The sequence below is a fragment of the Pelodiscus sinensis genome, chromosome 4 (genome assembly GCF_052426305.1).
Source record: "Pelodiscus sinensis isolate ZL-2025 chromosome 4, ASM5242630v1, whole genome shotgun sequence".
In the NCBI taxonomy this organism is placed as follows: domain Eukaryota; kingdom Metazoa; phylum Chordata; order Testudines; family Trionychidae; genus Pelodiscus; species Pelodiscus sinensis.
In genome coordinates, this window is record NC_143055.1 from 131442594 (window position 1) to 131465872 (window position 23279).

Genomic DNA, 23279 nt, shown 5'->3' on the forward strand with positions numbered 1-23279 from the left:
GGCTTGAAAAACCTCACACAAGTTTTGATTCCTTCAAGACTTTGCCACAGCCTCTATCACACATCTGCTCTCATAGAAGAAAAAAAGCATACAAAATAACGTTTTCCTTTTCTACACTGTATTATTGTAAGGAAGAGAGTGTTACTTGTGAAAGCATGGTTGGACTGTCATTGCTGTAGAGTTTGAAAAGTATTTTCAAACAAGAACATAAAAAAAACCAACCATCAAAGCAAAAAGAGCAAGTATTTTTATACTAAATATGCGTGTAGCAATCTTAATGCTGGGATGGATCACAGTTTTTGTGCTTGACTTTTGAATGCGTGCAATTAAGATTCTCTTTTTTTTTCTTTTTTCTAAGCTGCATGTTTCAAGACATGTTTTTAAATCTCGTTCAAATTTAAAGAAGTGTCTTGTTAGTTTTATAGACCTGGTTCTCGGCGAGAGCCGAGTTAAAATGTGCTGAACTACAGATCTGAGTGTATTTACAGTATTAGGGTTTTAGTCCCAAGTGTACCATATTCTTTCAGGCAGGACAATCAGAAAACAACTTAGTATACTTTTTCTACCTTACGGGTACAGTTCCAGCTTGCTGCATGAGGCTTTAGTATAGCAGAGAGCTGGAAAAAGCCATGCATGGAGACTGCTATGAACGAGAACTTTCTCTGTGCTTACTGCATGCACAGTTACATTTGCTGGCTCACATCTTTTCAGGGGCAGGGAGGGCTGGTTCCAGTAACTGCTTGAAATTTGTATTGGCAATGTAAACTGTTTGTAATGGGGAAAAATTGGCCCCAATTCAGCAACACACTCAAGAACGTGCTAGAGTCTAGTTGAAGTTAATAAGTGCATACTTAGTTATGCTTCAGTGCTGTGTTGAATTGTGGCCTTCTAAATAGTTTATTCCTGTCCAGCTCCTTGTTATCTAGGTAATATACTGGTATTTTTCAATGAAAAAGTGAAGCCAAGAAGGGAGGCTTTGGCATTTTCTGCTAACTCTGTTCTTTACTACAGTCATGATCCTGAAGCAATATTTGTGATGTTTACTGAGAATACTGTATTAGCAACAAGAAGCTTATTTTAACAGTACATTCCTTTTCCCTATTGCTTTTCCCTTTGCATAGGAATAATATAAAAATGAGTTCTTGTTTTCTTGACCACTCTCCCATAATGCTGTGCTGCAGACTGTACTGACTGGTTCAAGAAGGACCTGACTATTGACAAGTTTTGTGAAAGCGTGCTCACAAGTTCCCCCATAGTTTTGGTCAGATTGTGCTGAACACCTAGTGATGTCAGTGTTTTTATAACAACACAATAGTTTTTTGTGGAAATGCAGATGTCGAGAATTCTTCATTCCTAAAACCACAATAGTAGTTGAAGGCAGAAAACAGAAAAATACCAATTCTACCTTGAGAGAACAAATTAAATTCTACTACACATGTTTAAAGAAATCTAAACAGAAGGGTCTAACCATTCTAACCAATAGACTAGTTCTTTAGAAAACTGATTTTCTGTACTTGTTTTGGGAAATAGGGGAAAGAAACATCCATTGTCTACTCTGCTTTTTTGAAATATGTTTAAAGGTACTTTTCTATTGTAATTTTTAAAAAATAAAACTATTATTATAACATATCACAGCTTTGGGTGTTGATTTACTTATGGCAGGATGGCCAGTCCACGTACATCATGGAGGTCATGTTTTTAAAATGGTTATGGACTGATTTTTAAGGCCCATTTGGCTTGGCTGTGATGTGATTTCCCATTGTGTTAGCCGTGGTAAATGCATAGACACATACACTAAGGGCCAGCTTCAAAGGCCTAAACACTCACAGAAAGCATGTGAAGGACTCTCTAAACTGATGTTTAGGGCACTATTTGGCTCTACTCCAGTGACTATTTCAGTAGTCACACAAAGTGGAGCATCATCCACAGGAGTGTTTGAGAAAGCTGCACCCTAGAATACCTGGTAGGCCGGTGGGTAGGGAATTCATGCATGATACAAGAGATCTAGGTTCAAGTCTTTACATCATGACAGCTGGAGGAGGGTCTTCCTCATCCCAGGTGAGTGCCCTAACCAGAAGGCTACAGGCTGAAATCTGAGCACACCTACTCGAGTGGGCAAGATAAGCACGGGAATTGCCACATTCATGAACCCTTCGGGGTTTCGGTGTGAGCAGGCACCGAGCAACGTGACTTAGAAGTCTTTGCATATGCTCGCTGATGGACATTCCTGGTGCATAAAGAGTTAGGTGGCAGCTGAGCAACAGTTTTGAGGACCCACCTTTTGTGCATAGTGCCCTGAACCCCACATATAGCTAGCGCTCGGTGCCTAACTCCACTTGACTGCAGTGGGACTTAGGTAAGAGGCAATTTGGAGAAAACCCACTATGTGTCGACCTGTATCTCCAGGCACATAAATATCAGTAAATATCTGCCCCTAAGGGCCAGATTTTTCAAAAGTGCCCAGCAGTTCCCTCTGAGAAAAGCAACTTGGGAGTGTTCCCCCGGGAGCCAAACACATTTCAAACACTGGCCGTAAATCTGCACCAGAATTTGCTCTTATAAAAGGGATTGACAACGGCTGTGTCCCTATGTGCTCCACCAGGCTCTAAGATGCTTAAAACAACATACTGCTGAAAAGAGCCATCTTGGTGAAAGAGCCTTGAGACCCACAGCACAAATTTGGCATGCCACAAAACAGATTAAAACGTGGCCTGCGCCTGTGGGGAAAGCACTGCGCGTGCCACATTACAGACGGACTTGAGAATCAGGATCTGGGAAGCTATTCTCACTGTAACACACTAAGGAAGCCCCAAGGTGAACAGGAGAGTTACCATTCAGAAGAGAATTTTTGGCAGACACAGAGCAGGAGGTTAGGCATGTCATTAGACTAGAGCAAAGTACAAGTCACATGAGGTAAAACTGCTAATTCTATAGGAGGGGTAACCAGCTTAGGTAGTCTACTGGCACTGGCTGTTCCAATGCCTGGCATTGCAAGAGCTCATATGCCTCACATTTAATAAAACCTAACATCTCCATGGGTCTCCACAAGCAAGAGTGGTATTGAAAGACCAAGGGAACCCATTGCGGAACTGCTGGAATGTCCTACACCCGTGTTTCTGAACCCCTATGGGGTACTTGAGAGACTTCGGGGGGGGAGGGGTAACGTCAACACAACTGAAATTTGGAGAAAACTGAATTTTTGTTTTAAGTTTTATAGCGCTTTATTATTTTTGTACTTTTGACACCCAAACATTTCATCGCCCGCCTGGCTATGATTAAGTTGTTTAAACAAATGTGTTGCAATGGTAGATTTTGTGTGTATGTGTGTCTGAAAACGGTAGGTACTGGGGGTACTTATATATTTTTTTGTATTGGAAAAAGGGGTACTTACCCAATGACAGCAGGATGCGGTGGAAAGCTGGAATCCCAGGGCCAATGCTGGCCTCTTAACACCAGGTAAAATCCCAGGAGACTGGTTAGGCTGGAACATCTGTACATAAGAAAAATACACTCATTAAGTGTCCCAAGTCATTGTTACGCCACCTACATATTTACAGCCCCCGACAGGCTCCACATTATTACACACAATATATACAGATATAAATCTGCCCAATGTGTAAAAAAAATCACCAATATACAGACTAATGCTAATTAAACATACCAGTCCCCTTTAGGAAGCTTAGTAGCAGTAGGTCTTTGCAATTGGGCCTCGGATCAATGCTCCAGGGTTCCCCAACCTATGGGTCAGGACCCAAATATGAGTCACCATTACATTTCAAAAGGGTCGCCAAGTTTCTTCCCAGGTGGCTCTGCTTTTCCTCTTCCCCCTGTTTTTGAATTGCCTTGGGTCACCAAGGCTTCCTGAATTGTCAAAATGGGTCCTCATCTGGAAAAGGTTGGGAACCGCTGTGCTAATCTTTTCCATGTGCAAAAGTGCACCACCAGTAGAAACAAAACCATAGCTGTGCGCCAAGCCTTCCCCTAGAGCATCGTGTTGCGACTGACACAACCTGGTTCCTCTCTACCCGTGATCAACCTGTCTGGCCACCAGACTGATCCAGACCCTGGACTGGTTACAAGAACAATGACTGGTAGGACTGTGTGTGTGTGTGTGTGTGTTTCTGTGAGCATACACTAGCTGTTAAGTATTCTTAACGCTGCATATTGCTGCTTTCCCTGAAAAAGATCCTGTGCACTGCTTCGGTGAAGACAGGCAGTCAGGGCAGTCCCTGTGTGCAGGAACTAGCTAAACAAAGTTACCAGCCAAACACCATTTTCACTGCCACCGCCCCTCCCCAGGATGTGGCTGCTGTTGCTAGCACTCTCCAGGCAACCGCACATGCCTGAATGCCAGGCTGGAACATTAGCAGCGAGCAAACAAAGCAGGAAATAATCAGGTGTCATTGCCATTACCTCCTCTAATCAGCGTTAGCTTGCAATCCCTCCTCAGCAGCCCCCTGTGCCTGGCCTACATCTGTCTGCACATATAAGAAATGACAGGAGCAGGCCTACTGCAGCCACTTGAGTATTCTTTCCATAGCTGGGCTGACTCTAAGCTAACTTGTCTCCTACTTTCTCTAAGAACCTGGAATGATTGTGATGAATTATATATCAGAGGCACTACAAACTGCGGCATGTTAGTATTCTTATTCAACCGTGTAAAATCCAGCTGTTCCCTGCACTCCCAAGCAGTTCTGTAGACAAGGGAGGAGACGGAAGAATTCTTCAATTGCAGCAACTTTGCAAGAAGTAGTTAATGCATCTGTGGGTCTTTTATTGCAGTTTAGACATACACAAAGAACTCAATCTATTTTGCTTAACAAAGAGAAGGTTAAAGGGAGACTTCAATTACAGTCCAAGTGTCAACATGGGGAAAAGTCAGCCCCTGTACCATATCACTGGTAGATAGATAATGTGTTGCCAATTTTTATTTTTATTTTTTTTTAAAAAAGGCTATTTCAACACCAGGCAAAGTGGCTGAAACTATAACAAAGAACAGAATTATCAGACACATGGATAAACACAAGGCATTGGGGAAGTGTCGATGTGACTTTTGTAAAGGGAAATCATGCCTCACCAATCTACTAGAATTCTTTGAAAGATCAACAAGCATGTGGACAAGAGAGATCCAGTGGATAGAGCGTGCTTACATTTTCAGAAAACCTTTGGCAAGGTCCCACCTCGAGGGCTCTTAAGCAAAGTAAGCTTTTTACTGCAGCATGTCAGTGTCCTCTCATGGACTAGTAACTGGTTAAACAATAGGGGGAAACCGGTAGGAATAAATGGTCAATTTTCATTATGCAAAGAAGTAAATAGTGTGATTCCCAAGTATCTGTCATGGGACCAGTGCTGTTCAACATATTCATAAATGTCCTGGGAAAAGGTGTAAGCAAGGAGGTGGTAAAATTTGTAGATGATACAAAATTGCTCAAGATAGTTAAGGTTAAAGCAGACTGTGAAGAGTTACAAAGGAATATCATAAAACTGGGTGACCAGGCAACAAAATGCCAGATGAAATGCAATGTAGATAAGTGCAAAGTAATGCATATTGGGAAACAATCCCAACTATATGTACAAAATGATGGGACCTAAATTAGCAGTTACCACTCAAGAAAGAGATCTTGGAGTTATCTGGACATTCTCTGAAAACATGTGACACACCTTGACTTTAGCAAGGCTTTTGATACGGTCTCCCACAATATTCTTGCCAGCAAGTTAAGGGAATGTGGATTGGATAAATGGATGGTAAGATGGATAGAAAGATGGCTAGAAGGCCGGGCCCAGCGGGTAGTGATCAATGGCTCGATGTCAGGATGGCGGTCGGTTTCTAGTGGAGTGTCCCAATGATCAGCTTTGAGCACATCCTGCAACAGAATGGTATAAGATGCTGAGCAACAAATATTATCAAAGGTCTAAAAAACATGACCTATGAAGGAATATTGAAAGAATCAGGTTTGTTGAGTCTGGAAAAAAGAAGGCTGAGAAGGGACATGAGAGCAGCTTTCAAGTACCTACAAGCCTATTACAAAGAGGAGGAAGAAAAATGACTCTTCTTTACCTCTGAGGAGAGGACAAGAAGCAATGGACTTAAATTGCAGCATGAGATGTTTCGGATGGACACTCAAACAGCTTTCTGTCAGGGTGGTTAAACACTGGAATAAATTGCCTAGTGAAGCTGAGGAATCTCCATCACTGGCGATATTTAAGAGCAGGTTGTACAAACATCTGCCAGGGATGATCTAGATGGTGCTTGGTCCTGCCTTTAATGCAGGGGACTGAACTTGATGACCTCTCAAAGTTCCTTCCAATTCTAGTGTTCTCTAGTTCTATGTTGAGGGTACATTTATCTACAGCAGCAGTTTTCACTTTGGGGTCTGTGGACTATGTCTAAGGGTCCATGAAAGGCTGTCCCTACCAGGTTTTGAACCTGGCTAAAATTTCCAAAGGGGTCTGCACCTCCATTTGGAATTTTTTAGGGGCTCACTAATGAAAAAGAGGTTGAAAACAAAAGGTCTATAGGAACAGGCCAATTTCTCTTTCAATAAATGCTTTGAATAGGGATCTATATAAAAAGTGAAGGAATCAATTTCCACCTACAAGGCTATTTCATACCTAGGTCTGATCTTACTCAAAGAATTATTAGGGCATGATGAGGGACAGCAACTGAATCAATGGAGAAACCAATTACAGAATTTACTCGGTCTGTGGAGGTCCAAAAGGAATCCACACAAGAACAGGACACATGTACCAGAGAAAAGCATAAATAGTCCCACCCCACTAGATGTACGATATGGTCCCAAGTCTTTAATGGGCAATTCCAGAGCCATTCTATTTTTTGTTGGCTTCTGACCCTCAGGATGCAGAGGGAGCACACGGCTCTCACTCAGTGCTGTGTGCAAGCACCCTCACCTCACTGCATGTGCCCTGGCTTTACACATGTCATTTTTGTAATACTGGTAGGAAAAAAATCTATTAAGACAGAAACCAGTGGACTCTGGCAATCCTGTGCATGAGCAACAGTGAACAGAATGTCTCGTGGACCACACACAGAACCCCATGGGCTGCACCTGGCTCAATGGCTGCCTACCACTGTTCCAATGTGGGGGTGGGGGGGATGTAGGATTCTCCTGAGCTAGCCCCTCTCTGCCCCACCCCTTCCTCAAAGAATCCACCCTGCCCCCCAAGTATGCCACAGCCTCACTCCCCCCCTCTAGCGCCTCCTGTATCCCACAAAACAGCTGATCCATGGCAGGAGGAAGGTGTTGAGAGGAAGGAAGAGATGCTGAAGGGAGAGGGGGGTGGCAGCTGCCAGCAGATGGAAGGCTCTGGGGATAAGGGGAGAAGCTGATGTGGGGGCAATAGTCGGGTGCTGTGTTTTCTCCTGAATACTCGTCCTGGAGCATCCACAGAGTCAGTGGGGACGAGTGCACCTTTCTGAAGGGCCGAGTTCTTTCACATTCCAGAAAATTCAATTGAGAGCCAAGGACCCTTTGGCTGTTCTGAGAATTGTGATGTGTGACTTTATAGAAGAGATGATGGAATATCTGTCATTTGCTCCGTTGCATGCGAGCACACTCGCTCCCCTCACAGAAGCCCACACCAGGTGGATGGGAAGGGAGGAGTCTGGATGAAATGCCTCCGACACTTATTCCAGGTTTTGGATCACCTTACCAGATGCTCACCGTTTGCCAAGCCTCTAGGGAATAAGGTAGATGCAGGAGACTTTGGGGGGAGAGGGTGGGGGGAAATCAGCATTAATTGCAGCCACCTGCAGACGCTGAATACGTGCAAGTTTCTTGAACATTGCTGATCTAGGAGAAGGTTAAACGTGGGGATCACTGGGATCCTTACAGGGAGAGGAAAGAGCACAAAAAGACAGGTTAGTGTAAACCCATAACACACGCCTGATCGTTCCATACACGACAGCTTGACCTACTGCCAAACATGACTAGCTGTCTTGGCTGTGTACTGCTGGGCATCGCAGGCCAACTCTGTCCCGAGTGCTCTCTCTGCCACTCCCCTCTCAAAGAATCAGCATAAAAAAGCAGCAGCTGTCATGCGCTGAACACTACACACAAAACCAAACCAACTAGACATTCCAAAGGACGTGAAAAACCCTGCTCCAGGCCAGGAGCTCTACCAATAGTCACTATTTCCATTTTCCAACAAGTGTAAGCGGGGCAATGGTCCTGCTATTGTGGGGGACTTTCCTGGCCTATATGCTACTCCAGTGGAACTGGCTAGCCAAGGTATCCGATTCTTCACACTCCCCTGACCCAGAGGCCTGCCTGACCTCAGGGGCTTCCCTTCCACTCTTCTGAATGTGGCAGAGTCTTTGTAACCCCAAAAAGGCTGGGTCCAGGCTGCTGGGAGGTGGGCTCAACCCCCAGTCTTACCATGGTCACCTCAGGCAGAGGCCAGGATGTCCCTACTCCAGTATGCTCTCTCTGCACTGGACATTTCCCTGATCACTACAGTTCAAAGCAAATATCATTCATTAAACAGCAACTAGTAACAAATAAAGAAAATGGGAAAAGTTAGTGGAGAGAAATAACCCCGCTCTGCAGGCACAGGGAGACCGCAACCGGACATCTCTTCCTGTCAGGGTGGTGAAGCACTGGAATAAATTGCCCAGGGAGGCTGCGATAGCTCCCTCCTCTGAGATATTTAAGAGCAGGTTGGATAGACACCTGCTAGGAATGATCTAGATGGCGCTTGCTCCTGCCGTGAGGGCAGGGGACTGGCCTTGATGAGGTCCCCGTTCTAGAATTCTATGTTCCCTGGGACACAAGGGACGTTTACAGCCTCCCCCCAGGCTCTGGCTGTGTGGCAGGGATGCTGCAGGTCATGCACTTGCTCTGGGGATGGCCACATGCCCTCAGGCGGCAGGACCTGTCTTCCCAATGTCAGGGTCACAACTCTCTCCCAGTGCCACCTGCAAAGTCTCTTGGCTGGGGACATCTCCCTGTGCTGGGCTCTCTGGCCAGCTGCTCACTGCACATGGCTCTGGACTGCTCCAGCCCCAACCCCGCTCTGCCACTGTGCTGCTGCAGCTGTCTCAGCACAGCTCCCTTGCTGCGGCTGCTGTCTCCAGCGCAGCTATTGCTCTCCCCTTAGCTCAGCCCTGCTCTTGCTCATTCCTCTTGATTCCCTCATTGGCCTGCCTGCCTTGTCAATCAGGATGACCTGTAGCATTGGCCTCTCCCCATTGGCCCTGGGGACTGTCGGTGTGGCTTGCTGCACTGAAGGAGAGGCATGCTGCGGGAATTATTTTCCCGAGGTCACATAGTCCCCTCCCTTTGGTTGACAGACAAACATTAAGTTTCCCTCCTCCATATTAACTGACAGGAGAAATCTAACTGCTCGCACAAACTGCCCGTGTCTGAGCCAAAGAACATAGCACTCTAACGGCGCAAGTCACTCTTCTAGTCCAGTGTCAGACTCCTTGCCCATGCAGTCATAGCCTGAGTTGATAAAAGGGTTTAGGGGCTGAAGAAGTTGCAAGGGGTGGGGCACGTGGGAGGATAGAGAGGGGAGAAGAAGGGAAGGGAGGTGAGGAAAAGGACCAGGCAAAAGGAGGTGGTGATAAGGAGAAGGCAGAAATCACTGGTTTGTATAGCTCAGCAACCTGCCTTGCTCCTCTCTCTCGGGGGCGGGGGGGGGGATGGTTCTGTTGCGCAGGACCTATGCAGAGTGCCACAATGTCTTGAGGGGAGACGAGCCATCTCTCACACTTTCAGCACCTGCAATGTCAAGTTGCCACCAGGATCTGATGACCCCCCCAGCAGACATGTGGTGACAAAGGAAGAACTCCACTTTTAAAAAGTAGAATTGGAGCCTGCTGGAGTAACAGGCACAATACCATCTCTTTGGTGTGTTTTGGTGCCGCACTAACTCACAGACCTTGTATAATCACAAACAAAGGGTTCCTGTGGATCTGTCCAGTTAGGGATGTTGTCAAATGTTTCATTAACTCCCCAACACAAATACAGGAACAAAGTCACTTACTGTTGCTAATGCACAATTGAAATAAATCCTTTCCAGTCAGTTCACTCCCACGAGATCCATTTGGGATGAGTTGTTCACTTTTAACTCCCCTGCCAGGGTACTTCACATTCAGCCATTTGATGAGAATTGATATACATGTCCCAGACTACACTTACACTTTGTAAGTGTAGAGCACAAGAGATAATCCAAATAAATAAGTTGGTGGTCACTAGATACATTCCGAACTGCAGGAAGGGTAGAGATAACTGAGAAATAAACTTGTTGCTTGCCAAGTCCCCTCTACCTTCTGAAGGCTGATTTCTGTTCAGCCATTTTTTGCAAAATCTTGGAAATTTGTGATCTTATTTTATGGCCTCCCCAAAACAGTTGTTCACTATCTTCTTTCCATGCACTAAGTGCCTTATTTTACTTTCACGATAATATCAAAATTTACAACCACTACACCAGAGTGGTCATCTGAAACTGTTTTAGGAGTCTCAGATCTCTGTGCTCTTTCTAAACGAAATTTAAACTAATATGACAGGCTGAGCACTTCTGTAAGGAGCCAGGGAACAAATTCTAGGGCTTGGTCTCTTTCTATTCCCTCAGGGACTCCAGCAAGTCTCAGATTACTGCGATGAGAACTCCCTTTGAGGCGTGCCACCAGAGTTCAGAGAAGATAAATTGGTTAGGCTTCTCTGCATCTGAGCAAACGACCCTTGTACCTGACCTTCCACCAATGATATTCTCCCTTCTGCTTCATTCACCCATCCTGCTAGTGCTGGTGGAGAAGTTAATTGAGATGATAAAAGCACTTGTATTGTGGCCTTGATATGTAACGTGTCTGCATCATCTTATCTCTCTGCCTGGGTCATCGCCCTGGGCCTTCTGTGCAAGGGCTGTAAGATTTTCGTTCTCACCTTTTGGCCTCTTGCAGGGCCCACAGGAATAAAATATTTCTCTGCAGACATTCCAAGATCTTTACAGGGGGTGTCAGTTGGAGGCTGTGGACACAAGATGGAAATGGTTATTAATAGATGATTCTGGAGCTCAAGAGACCTCCATATTACACAATTGCCCATGGAGTCCCTATAAAGCAAACTTGCATGGGTGCTCACTAAGAAATTATACTGGAGATCATTAAAAGGAACTTAAATGAGTAAAAATAATGTCATTAACTCACAGGGCCATACATTTTTCCCTACTAAGGGGCGTGTCACCTGGAAAACTAAAAAATGTTTGCCTGAAAATGCAGCAGTCTAAACAGAGTCTCTCTGCCTCTCAATGCAGAAACAGTGGACTAGTCAGCAATGTGCCTCTAGTTCCACAAGCACACGGCAAATCTTTTGCCTGCATGACTCCATTTTTTCAGACTTCCTATTTCCTGTAACCCCAGACAGCCTGGAGGACCCTATTTTGTAGAACAAAATGGCATTCTCCACAAGGCATGACCTCATGTGCAGTGTGGGTGAGGTCATGCCATCTGGAGTAAAATGGCATACTTGGCACACTCAGGATCACTACAACCCTATTCTCTGAGGGCATGACCCTATTGGGGTTGTATGATCCATCACTGGGAATCACTGACAAAAGAACCTCTCGTGCTGCCTGTGAGACTCTTATGAGAGAGAAAAAGGAAGACTCTTACAATCATTTAACAACTCGCAAAACTGGATAGGACCGATATGTGGAATTCCGTATGTGCTGTGAAAAAAGTTTAAACTGGCAGCATGATTTTTAAAAGTAAAGCATAAATATTACATCATACATTACAAATATATTTACATGTATATACAAACAAATAATTACCTGCAGCAGAATTCCATTCTTCTCTGGGTGGATAAAAATTAATTAAGTAAAAAGTCCAGATTTCAAGTCAGGCAGATTTTTAAAATAAATCTATTAAAATTAAATTTGAAATTATGACAACGCATTAAAATCTAAAATATTACAATAATTTAAAGTAAACACAATACCTAATATTAAGCAGAACATGTTTTCTGTCAAGTTTTAAAGAAAGTTAATGCGCAAATGAAAGCTGAAAAAGCAGGAAAGCTTGTTTTCCAATATATGAATAAAACCTATGTGTGAGAAGATAAGATCTACTAGTTCTAAAATTTTGAAAGACCTGCTAAGTAGGATCAATCAATTCAATTAACTAACGACAAATATTCTCTTTGTTTAATAAATTATGTAGTTTTAAATACAAAAGATTTTAGATAAACTTAGACAATTTTCTTCCTATGTATCTAGCACTTTTCATGTAGTTTTATTTAATACAAAATTAAAATGCTGTTCAGTGCATTTGAATTGCCATCCAAATAGAGCACGACACGAGCTACAAGTAAATACCTAATAGTAATTTAGTAAATAAGGATTTCACCTTTTTCTAAACCAAAAAAGCAAAAATTGAGAAGCTGAATAAATGTAACTTAAATGTTACAATTTCTTTACTAAATGTATATAGTATCCTCTAGGTTAGCAACAAAAAGCACCATCTTTGTGTAAAGGCTATTTTTAGTTACAAATACTGTTTTAACAGTAACCACATATCTATCTTTCTTTAGGAAACTAACTAAAAAGTACAAATGCAAAATACAATTAAAACTGATGAATGAAATTAAGATTTACTGTTTGCTGATTTAGATCACTGATTTAAACCAGTCTGCTCCTTCATCCCAACTTTTTAATTTTGAGAAGATCGACTATTACCTCTTAAGGGGCGGGGCATCTGCAGCTCACTTGTGATCCCATTAAAACAAGAGAGACTGACAATGATTGCCCTCCCATTCATTGTACATTAGCCAATTGTCTACATACCACTGTTAAGTTTCACAAAAGCCAACACATACATATAGAATCTTATGCATATTTACATTTAAGGAGTTATTTTTTTCCAAAAAGAAAAAATAAAGGCATTAGTCCTGAACAAAAAGTCGTTGAAAAGTAAACTAATACTTTGGACTTTTTAACTCAAAAGTTCCTATCCTTCAACTTGTGAAGGAAAACATCCCATCACAACAGATATTGATTTTCTCTTAATCCAGGTTGTATCTGAAGAAGAAATGTACTCACACAAGCTTTATATTCTTTATTATTTTTACAAAAAAAAGTCCCTTTTAGCATTACATTGTCATTGTGTTTATCGTGTGACCTGTTAACCCGCAACACAGAATTGTGCAACACATATGCATCCACTACAGTAATGTCATCAGCAATGTCCTGAGGGCAATCTCTGATTAATATTGTGTGGTTGCAGCCACATTTCCAGCACACAGCCTGGTGGGAATATTGGTGGTGTTTTTCCATGCCAAAGTCTCAGACAACATCAACTTTCATTAAAGCTCAATGCCAAAGCAAAGAAGAAATATACAAACTCAGAGTGCACTTGCCTCTCTAAAACAAATGCTTCTGCAAAGATGTTGTCTGTTCTCTTGGAACAAATAAAATGAATATTGTATTCACTTCTACCTACAAGTCCACTCTAAAGCAATACCAGAAAAATCTCCTTTAAATCACTGAGAAGCACACCAGGAGCTGTAGCTTTACATGCTGTGTACCTTTTACCCCCCCAGTGGCAAGAGGCTGCCCATTCAGACCTCTTGCAAAGTCACAGTTCTCATTAGCTAATTAAATTAAAATAAAACTCTACATTTGGTAATGTGTACGTGCTCTTAAACAGAACTGTTTCATCTTGACAGATGAAGGGATGGGGACACACCACATAACTATATACAGTCAGTCAGCCTTCAAGCAGACATTCAACCCCAGCGGCAAAAAGCCTGTATAAAACGTTTGTTCCAGAACCAACTTCACTGCTTGCCAGGAGCAACATCAGAGTAATCCTTCAGTACTCCAGCCAAATGGTCATTGTGAGTCTTAAACCGCCGTTTCTTCTGAGAAGCAGGTTTCTTCCTCCTCTGAATAGGAGCCTAAAAAGAGAAGGGAACAGTTATCACAAGACTGCCACCCAGATGTACACGGGGTCCGACGTCCTTACAGATTTCAACATTATTCACTAAAATCTGAAATGCTGCGGTAAACCAGTGCTCCGGTGGGGAAAACAGCATGTTATCTCTAAAAACAAGCAATGGTACATACAAAATGTCACTTGATTTAATTATCTGCAGTGAGTACTGGCCATACAGAATATTCTCCTCTCCATTTTGAGCACCAGAGCAGAGTGAATATGTCTATATAGAGTATACCGTACACTGCATAGAAAATGTTGCAGATGCTCTCTAAATCTACAACATGATAATGGCAATGGCAACACGGATTATTCCCAACAACCTTACGTTTAAAATTTTAAGGGACTGGTATGAACCTATGGCAACAGCTATGTGTTGACAGGCACCAAATCATCTAATGTGGAGATGAACAAAAACCAGGGACAAATTCTTTCTTCACTACCACATTAAAAATCACTCCCCAGAAGGACTAAGTCTGAGGCCTAAGATAGGAGAGCAGAGACACAATCTGCTACATATGAATCAATGTCAAAAGCTTATTTTAAGTTTGACGGCCATTATGGAGTGGTCATAGCTCCATACAAAACACTGGTATTTGAACCCCAGCTTTTGCGGTGGAGTTGTATCAATGCTTAAGCTGGCTAGCTGGGGAAAATCCTTCTCCCCACCATTTTGATTGACTGCACTGCCTCACTACTTAACAGTACAACTTTTAGAAAAAGCAACTTGTAAATGTGAAGTGGCTTTTTACTGTGCCCCCTCCTCCCTTGATGTCTTGTGGAAACACCAACCCCCAAAAAGTCATAAAAGCTCTAAAAACATGATGGGGGAAGTTCATAGTGCAACAGCAGAAATCTTTAGGTCCAGCCCTACATAAGCAAGAGTTACACACAGTAATTGTGCATATGCACCATCCCATTCAACTGATTCTTTTCCATTGTAATTAAAACAGTGGCAGTTGAGGAAAAGATCTATGATTTATAACTCTTACTATTTTCTTTGGTCCGGCTTCTTGCATGGAAGAAATACCCTGTCGTTTCAGATACTCCTCTATTTTTTCCTCATCCATAGAATCCACAGGAATGCTCCGCCACAGCTTCTGAAATTCTAAAATGCAAAACAAAGGACTCAATCCAATTTGTGAAAAATATGAATATGCAACCATCAAATGCCCCAACACTCCTCCACATTGTGCCATGACAAGTCAGATACCATAAGTCTTAATTGAAAACCACAGTAGTAGCAGCAAAACACAATGAGCACATAGATAGCCACTCTGTAAATGGCAGCTGGATTTCTGAGGGAAAAGATTAAATGATAAAGGTCAATTGAAACCGACTTCTGTATTGACTACACCCCGGAACCTGGACAGTGAGGAGCACTCTATACAACACATTTTAATATTAATTCAATAATTACTTTAGAATTTTGCTTGTTGTGTATGCTGATCTTTAGATCTTCAATGCACTTTACATACCTCAGTTCATATAACCTGATGACCCATTAACTCCAGCCAGAGATAGCAGCTTAATTTTGTGAAAGCTGGTTGCCATTATCATGGGAGACTTGTCAGCCTCCTACTCTAATTTATTGAAGACTTGTGACATTTACTGCATCAATTTGCTGGATGATATTACCACTATAATATAAACAATGCCATAGAGTTAATGGATTTCTAAAATCCTTCTTGTGTTAAGAGTGTGAAAAGCTACCCTTGGAAACCTGGAAGACGAAAATAAAAAGACTTTGCTCCTCTATTCTAACTGGAGCAGCTGTCATCCACAATGAAAACACTGTGCATCATATGAAGTTTAATAGATGCTCTGGAATGCCTTATCCACGAAGCGACTGGTACAGTTCTTCCTCCCTTCATTCCATGGGCATTAAGTGAGATACACCCTGTCAGCAGGTTCAGCTAACAAACCATAAATTAAATAGAAGGTACACTATGCTGTGCAAGACTAGATTTTTTGAATTTCCAGATATATTTAATATACGGTTGTCAAAACAACTGCAGCTCCTAAGTCCCTAAAAAGTTGTTTTATGCAGTGTGGTTTAAAACCCAGATGCTGGTAAACAGCCAGTGACATTACCTGATTCAGACACACTGGCTCCATTAGCCCTTACTTTGTTTAAATCCAGAATATGGTTGCTTTGAGGTAGGAGGGGGAAGGCCTCCAGCACTTCATAAGTTCAGTTACTGAAACATGAACATTTCTGTTAAAAGACTACATCATACACCCTCTAGTACCAGTTTTCTTTCTTTTCCCCACCAGTAACAAAGGAACTATTTTAAGCTTTCCATAAAACAAAGATAAGACATTTTAACAATACAAAGTAACTGTTTCTGGTCATGTCACCAAGTGATGACTGCGTCTGGTAGCATAATCAAGCTTAGTTTTAAAGCAATCCTACCTTTTGTCAGTGGGATGAAGAATCCCACTACAAATGGATTGATTAAACTTGAAAAAGTCATTTGTGATACTGCCCATAGAATGTATTTCAGTAAAATTTCTCTAATTTCTTCAATGCATTTTTTTCCAGAGTGGCAATAACAGTCATACTGGAGGCTGAAGCTGATGACCGTATACTTATACAGCCCTCACAGGTACCTCCCAATTAAGTAAAATAGAAATCCTCTCTCTCTCCTTTCCCAGTCTGCCAGCGAAATCCACAATCATTAATTTTTTGCAAGAATGATTTCCATTGTCTTGGTCCATACCCTGGAAAGATCCTGTCTCCTACATCTATGTGCTTCTTCCAATGGTCAACACCTCTACAGATTCCAAGGAAAACCACTATTTACTCCTCTCCATTTGGAAAACCATTCTTTACTTCTACCTTTTATTTCCTGTCTTTTAGCTAGTTACTGATTCTAGCTACTGACCTTTCCTCTTATCCCATAACTTCTTATTTTGCTTAAGTCTTTATTGAGGGTCCTTATCAAATGCTTTCTGAAAGTCCAAGTACGCTATTAGCCACTGGATTGTTGTTTTCCATGTTTGGTGATCCCCTTCAAAGAATTCTAAAAGATTGGTGAAGCATGAATTCTCTTTAGAAAAGCTATGTTGGCTTTCCTCCACACAAATCTTATTCATTTATACATCTGATAACTATTTAAAACTAATTAGTTCAACTAATTTGCCTGGTACTGAAGTTCAACTTAGCAGCCTGAAATTGCCAGGATCATCGATGGAGCCTCTTTTTTTTTTTTTTAACCTACTGTGTCACATTAGCTATCCACCAGCCATCTGGCACACAAGTGGATTTAAGTGATATGTTACACACCGCATTTAATAGTTCTGCAATTTCATATTTGAATTCCTTCAGAAGTCTTGGGTGAATACCATTGGGTCGCGATGACTTAATGCTGCTTAATATACCTACCTATTCCAAAACTTCCTCTACTGGTGTCTCAATCTGGGATAGTTCCTCAGATGACATGGTCTCCTGATTCACTCAACTAGTAAGGATCTGATGACAATCATAATTGGCATTCACTTCTGCAATGCAATAGAATTCTCAGTAGAAGCCTGTTGTGGATGAAAATCCTACCCCTTTTACAACATGGAAAAAGAAGTGTCTCTGGCTGTGTCCCATTGCGTGATTCCCCTGATCAGCAGTCTCTTGGCTGGCTATACCAGAACATGGATGGTCTCATTAGGAAAGTAGCACTGAATGATGTGAACAGGAAAGCAAAGTACTACTCTATAATTTGTGAGAAACTATTTCCTCAAATCATTTATTTGTCCACAATGCCAAGGAATAAGCAATCTAGAAATGTACGTAATAAGCATACAGAATAAATACCAGTTAAATACGCAGAGCCTGGTTGTGGTATGCTATACTGCCTTTCTAGGCTATTCAATAAATGGCTGCTACGGAGACTGCATGCATGCGGATCAAATGCTTTTATCATTTATGTGAAACATACACCCCTTCTTTATAGACAAAATGCTAAATTTTCACAGGAAAATGTACTGTTATTTCTACAACGAATACACATCATTTGTCTCCATATCAGGGTTCACATTGCATAGACAGAAGAATACAAGTACACAATCTATTAATAGTTCAGTGATGGATTATGGCGAAGAAGAGTCCCCAGGCCGGGTGGAAGAGTTAAGTACACTGTACAATCTTTTCAAGAACAAAGTGAAAAAATAACACCGGAAAATAGACAACTTCTGATGTTCCAAAGATCAGAACAAAAAATTGGCATCTATGGTTCTTCTTCAGCTATATTTCATGTTTCTTTACTTTTTATAACATGGTTTTAAATTCATGCCCATCTTTTTAAAGCAAATGACCAACAAGAATGTAAAATCAACTGGGAGTCAACTGTAAAACAAAAAATGACATTGCGTGCAAACAGATAATTTAATAAAGGAACTTGCTCTTGAAGACTAGGTCTGTAATATACTGCATCTCCTTTTAAGACTATGTAGCTTTATAAATCAAATTGCATACAGAGTTATTATTTTAATTGCATATTTACATCAGGCTGCCTTTTCCATGTTTATTTGCAGATGAACCTTAGCACTAAAGCATCTCAAAATTATACTGGCACTGTTTAGGACAGTCAGAATTCCTGCAGATGCTTTCTACTGCAAATAGCCGACACTAATGGGTTTGTTTAGTTCTGAGCTTACAATTTAAAGAAGAGTTTGAGTATGCTCCTATCACCCCTTCTCTATGCCCATATATGTTAATAATTTGGATTTAGGTTGTCACCAAATGGATAAAAAAAATGAGTCAGGCTGAGTCTGCCAACATTTCAGGGTTTGGTTTTTGAACTGGTTTATAACATCAAGGCTACTGACATGTACATAATTAGATGAAATATGATGGTGAGCACAGTAAAACCTGTCTTAAGCGACCACATATGCAAAACATTTTTTGTTGACCCCTTAATAACAGACGTGGCTCTCATCACTGAGAAGAACTGTAGCAAATACACCTGAGGACACTAAAGCAGTCTCACGTCAAAAGATTGCCCAAGAAGAAGCAGTCTCTTGTACAGGTTTCGCAATATAGTGGAATAGCTAGGACAGAAAAAGTGGGTGGTCCCAGCTTTCCAGTAGGCAGGCAATGATGGAGGGTGGGGAAGAGGAATGGAAGGCCATGAGAGGGAGGGGGGAGGGATCTAGTGCCATTGGGAAGAGGTGGGAGGGATCTGGTGCTCTGGGGAGGCAGGAAGGAGAGGGAACAGGAGGGATCCAGTGCTATGGGGAGGGGGCGCAGAAGGGAGCCGGGGCTGTAGCAAGAGGGGGTGGGAGGAATGAGGAATCCTGCATCTCCCTTCAACTCGTATTACCGCTCAGCAGGCACCTGGAATGCACAGGTTGCAGGGTGCATTCATGGGGCAGAGTGGGACCCCACCACCCACCTCTCCCAACCCCCAGTTCCCCCAGTTCAGTGTCTGCGAGCCTTGCTGCATCCCTCTCCTGCCGGCCTGTCATGCACTTCTGCCCCAGTTTTTGGCCCCAGCACTAGCCCCGCCCAGACCTTCGGACACACCCCAGGGGTTAGCACTAGGGCTGGAGACGGCGGCTGAAGCACGTGATGCAGGCAGGAAAGCGATGGGGCCAAGCTGATAGGCACCTAGCCAGGGTCAGGAGTCCCAGCCTGTGGATTCTGGAGACTCCAGTCCTGATTTGGGTGGGCCACGGCCCACCCCAGCTATGCCCCTGAAATATCATAGAATGGCTGGCTAATAAGCTCTACCTTTTTTCTTTTTTAAATTAATTTTGCCCAGATGTATCCTAAAAGCCACAGATGAGAAACTGCTCGGTCTCTCCCAGACATTGCGCCCTCGAATCTCTTCCATTCATGGGTGGATTTTTTCTATCTACGTGCAGAATACACTTTTCTGTGCACCGAGGCATGTGTGAATGTGCACTACCACCAGAAATAAAAAGCCTCGCTGTGGGCACTCTGCTAAGCAGCTGGGCAGCATCTGAATGCCTCCTGCAGGGCCGCACATGCATGTAGTTTCCAGGGATCACTGCAGAACACCATCGCATTAACAAGAAAAGTGGAGGGCAGGACAAATATGCCTTTGTATGAAAATACGGTGTTAGACTGCCACCTGCAGATCGAAGTCAGAAATGCTGATTTGGACCCCAACTTTACATGTTGTCATAATGTCAATTTTAGTCCATTTATCATAGATTTGTTTTAAATGTCTAATTGTCAGACATCACCACAAGATCTTAACTAGCTTTAAGCTTCCTTCCCCCTATCTACTAAACAATTTCTCTCAGGAGACACTTTTATCACTTACTGGGAGGAGCGTGTGATCTAAGAAAAGGGGAAAATTCAGCACCAGGTACCTGATTTTAGTAAAAAGCTTATTTTTCAAACTGCTCAGCACATACATTTTGTTAAATTGAGTCATACGCTATATATCACTGTGAAGATGGCCAGGCCTTTGCTCTATCCCAGAGTACCAAACCTATGGAACTTCTCTGCAGTGGAAAGAAATGTTCATGCTATTGCCAATTTTTCAACACCCTTTTCAAACGGGGACCCCAGGACTGTAAACAGCGTTCCCCAACAGCTGAATGCTGGGGGGGGAGGGGCTGACCAGAAGAGATTCAAATGCCACCCAGCTGATTAGCAGAGCGCCCGCAACCACTCACAGCCCGCAGCGTGTGTTTCTACAGATGGTGCACATCTGTATGTGCCTTGGGGCACAGAACAAAATTTGTTCTGCTGATGGATGGAAAAAATTAAGAGGGAACATGGACTGTAAGCAGCACTGATCTCCTCAGTGCCTTATACAGAGGTTAAATCAATGCTCCCCTCCTTTGCAGCTGCCCCTACTCACTGCTCCCTCTGAGTATATATCCAAGGCCCGGAGTCTAGGAAAGCGCCGATTAACTCTACTCTCTGAGCTGGGGTGAGGGTCGACTCCGCCACATTCAGTATTAGGCTGAGCCTGAGGAACGTGTCCAAACCAGGCTACATGGATACCCCTGTTGGGCTCTGAAACAGCCTTTGATTAGCCAGCTGTAGAGATATGGAACCATTGCACTTCCACTTGGGCAGGAAGGCTGCCATGACTAACATGCACATGGTGAACACCCAAGGCAAACTTCATCTGCTTCACGAATTTGTTGAGATTTTGCAGGTCTAGAACAGATTTGAGACCACCCGGCCTATGGGATTAGGAAATATCATGAACAGAACCCTCTGACCTCCTCTACTGTCCCTAGTGGTAGAAGCATTGGTACCTCCTGCATAAGAAGTTGCTCATTACAGGAAGGGAAATGTGTTGGTGAGGGGAAACTCATCTAACTAAGAACCACCTAGAGGAACTAATACGACGTTTTCAACTATTTACAGATGTACAAGTAGAAAAAGACCATTAGGGGATCGCTTGCCATAGCTAGAGGTGTGTTGCTTAAATGACTGTCCCTGGGGGTAAGAAGGAACTGAAGAGGCAGAGGGTCGCAGAGACCTGTATACACTGCCAGGAAGGCACAACTCCAGGGGGCTCCACAGCCAAGCCGATTATACCTAGGGAAAAACCTTCCGGCGACTGGGCATGCAGTGTGCGCCTACCTACTTGGAATTGACATGAGCAACCTCTCAAAGAACTGGAGACTTGCTACTCTGAGTTGTGAACCCACTCATCGACCTATTAGGTAATGCAGATTTTAAAAAACATGCAATGGAGATAAAATACTAAGTAAATCCCAGTCTAATTAATCAAGGCATTTTAAGAGACCATAATACTTACAGATTTCTTATAAACAGGTGCTTTAAAAAATACAAATGGAATACACATGCAGACCAATTACAAATGAAAAAGTTATGAAGGACACACCTACCTTCATCTACTGTAAATTGACAGCTCTTATCATTGTAGAAAAGGATTTTCTTCTTATCAGGACGAGTAATAAAGATAATCTGGTCCCCTAAAGCCTCAAATGCAAATAAAAAAAGAAGTCAAACTACTAGTTGTTTCTTGCCTTTCCTTTTATAAAAATGCACATAACCCTTATTTGTTGCTGTGTCAAACTAGCTAGCAAGCAGGGAAAGCCCAGGGTGACGACTTCAAGACACTAGAACCCAAAAGCACAATCCAGAGAGGGAATGCCACCACCTTCAACATTATATCTGGTAAGAAAAACCCTCACCTTGCAGTGAAATATCATTTTTGGAAAATTATTATGGCATTAGATTGGGTACAAAACATGTGCAAAACAAGAGTGGAACCAAGCACAAACTTGGTGTGCTTACGTGGGTTTCTATTTTGATCAAAATAATACTTTGTGTAAAGTACTAAGAAGCTGTGTAAGACTAGGGATGTAAAATCCCATTTAACTGGTTAAACGGTTTGACACAGTGCTAACACTGCTTTTAGCCAATTAAGCAGGGTGGGCAGGAGTGGAGCCCCCGCTGCAGATAGGAGCCGCTCCAGGCCAGCTGCTCTCAGCGCCCCTGCAGGGGCTGCCGCTGCAGCTCCCAGCTCCCCAAGCAGGGGCTGCTGGCTCCCAGCTCCCAGCAACCTTATGCAGGGGATCCAAGTGGGATTGCTCCCAGTTACTGAGTAACCATTTCCCAGTAAGCATTGCCCTTTAAGAGTGATGCTTACTGGGTAAGCATTTAATTGGGTACCCATTAATATCCCTAAGTGAGACAATGAAAATAACTTATTCCCAGAAATAAAAAACAAATGTAGGAATTTTTAGAAGATTCAGTCATGAGAAGGTAAGAATATTGCAGCTGTCAATCTACAGTCCTCCAAGGGAGGGAAAACCATTTTCCACCTCAACAGAGTGACCTTCCCCAAACTAATCCCAAGGGAGACAGCTTTGGATTTGTGCATCACTTTGAAAAAGAGCCTGGCTAGCAGCAAGGAGGCAGGCCAGATAGAGCCATCAGCAAAGAAACCCATTCCTCTTCCATACAGTGTTGAATACCACATGGTATCCCTCAGCTAGGGTGCATCAATTACTAAGAACTACTCAAAGGAACTGATACTACGTTTTCAACTCTTTACATAGAACGAGACCATTAGAGGATCACTTGCCATAGCAAAAGAAGAACTGCTCCAATGCTCCTCACTGTTGGTAAGAAGGAAGTGGAGAGGCAGAGGGGTTGCCCTCTGCTCAAAAGACTCTTGCCCCTTTGATGAATCTGACAACTACTATCCGAACATACTTGGAATGCGAATGCATTTTCTAATCTATTCTCTTCCAGAAAAAAACAATTGCTGCCCAAGCTAACAATACATGACTCCATGGATTTTATTAAGCATCCCCAAAGTACTCATCATTTTCCTGTTTCACCTGGTAGAATTCCAAATTA

At 42.7% G+C, this 23279-nt stretch overlaps 2 protein-coding genes and 1 long non-coding RNA gene across 5 annotated transcripts in view; 1 reads left to right on the forward strand and 2 right to left on the reverse strand.

Moving 5' to 3' along the window:
- Positions 1-1629, forward strand: part of RBPMS (RNA binding protein, mRNA processing factor) — a 75739-nt gene extending 74110 nt beyond the window's left edge. For all 3 annotated transcript variants that reach the window (XM_075929337.2, XM_075929335.2, XM_075929334.2), the window contains one exon: positions 2-1629. The gene's annotated coding sequence lies outside the window, so the exon portion shown is untranslated. The remainder of the gene's footprint in view (position 1) is intronic.
- On the reverse strand, positions 879-10968 carry LOC149524586 (uncharacterized). Its single transcript, XR_016349519.1, has 2 exons — positions 10908-10968; positions 879-3490 (listed from the first exon to the last, which is right to left on the reverse strand). It is a non-coding gene; the product is annotated as an uncharacterized LOC149524586 (long non-coding RNA).
- Positions 10969-13063: 2095 nt separating this feature from the next.
- Positions 13064-23279, reverse strand: part of GTF2E2 (general transcription factor IIE subunit 2) — a 43283-nt gene continuing 33067 nt past the window's right edge. The window contains exons 6-8 of the mRNA XM_006125382.5: positions 21797-21890; positions 14950-15065; positions 13064-13919 (exon numbers count right to left, since the gene is read on the reverse strand). Of these exons, the coding sequence (XP_006125444.1) occupies positions 13800-13919; positions 14950-15065; positions 21797-21890 (330 nt within the window). The 3' untranslated portion in view covers positions 13064-13799. The remainder of the gene's footprint in view (positions 13920-14949; positions 15066-21796; positions 21891-23279) is intronic.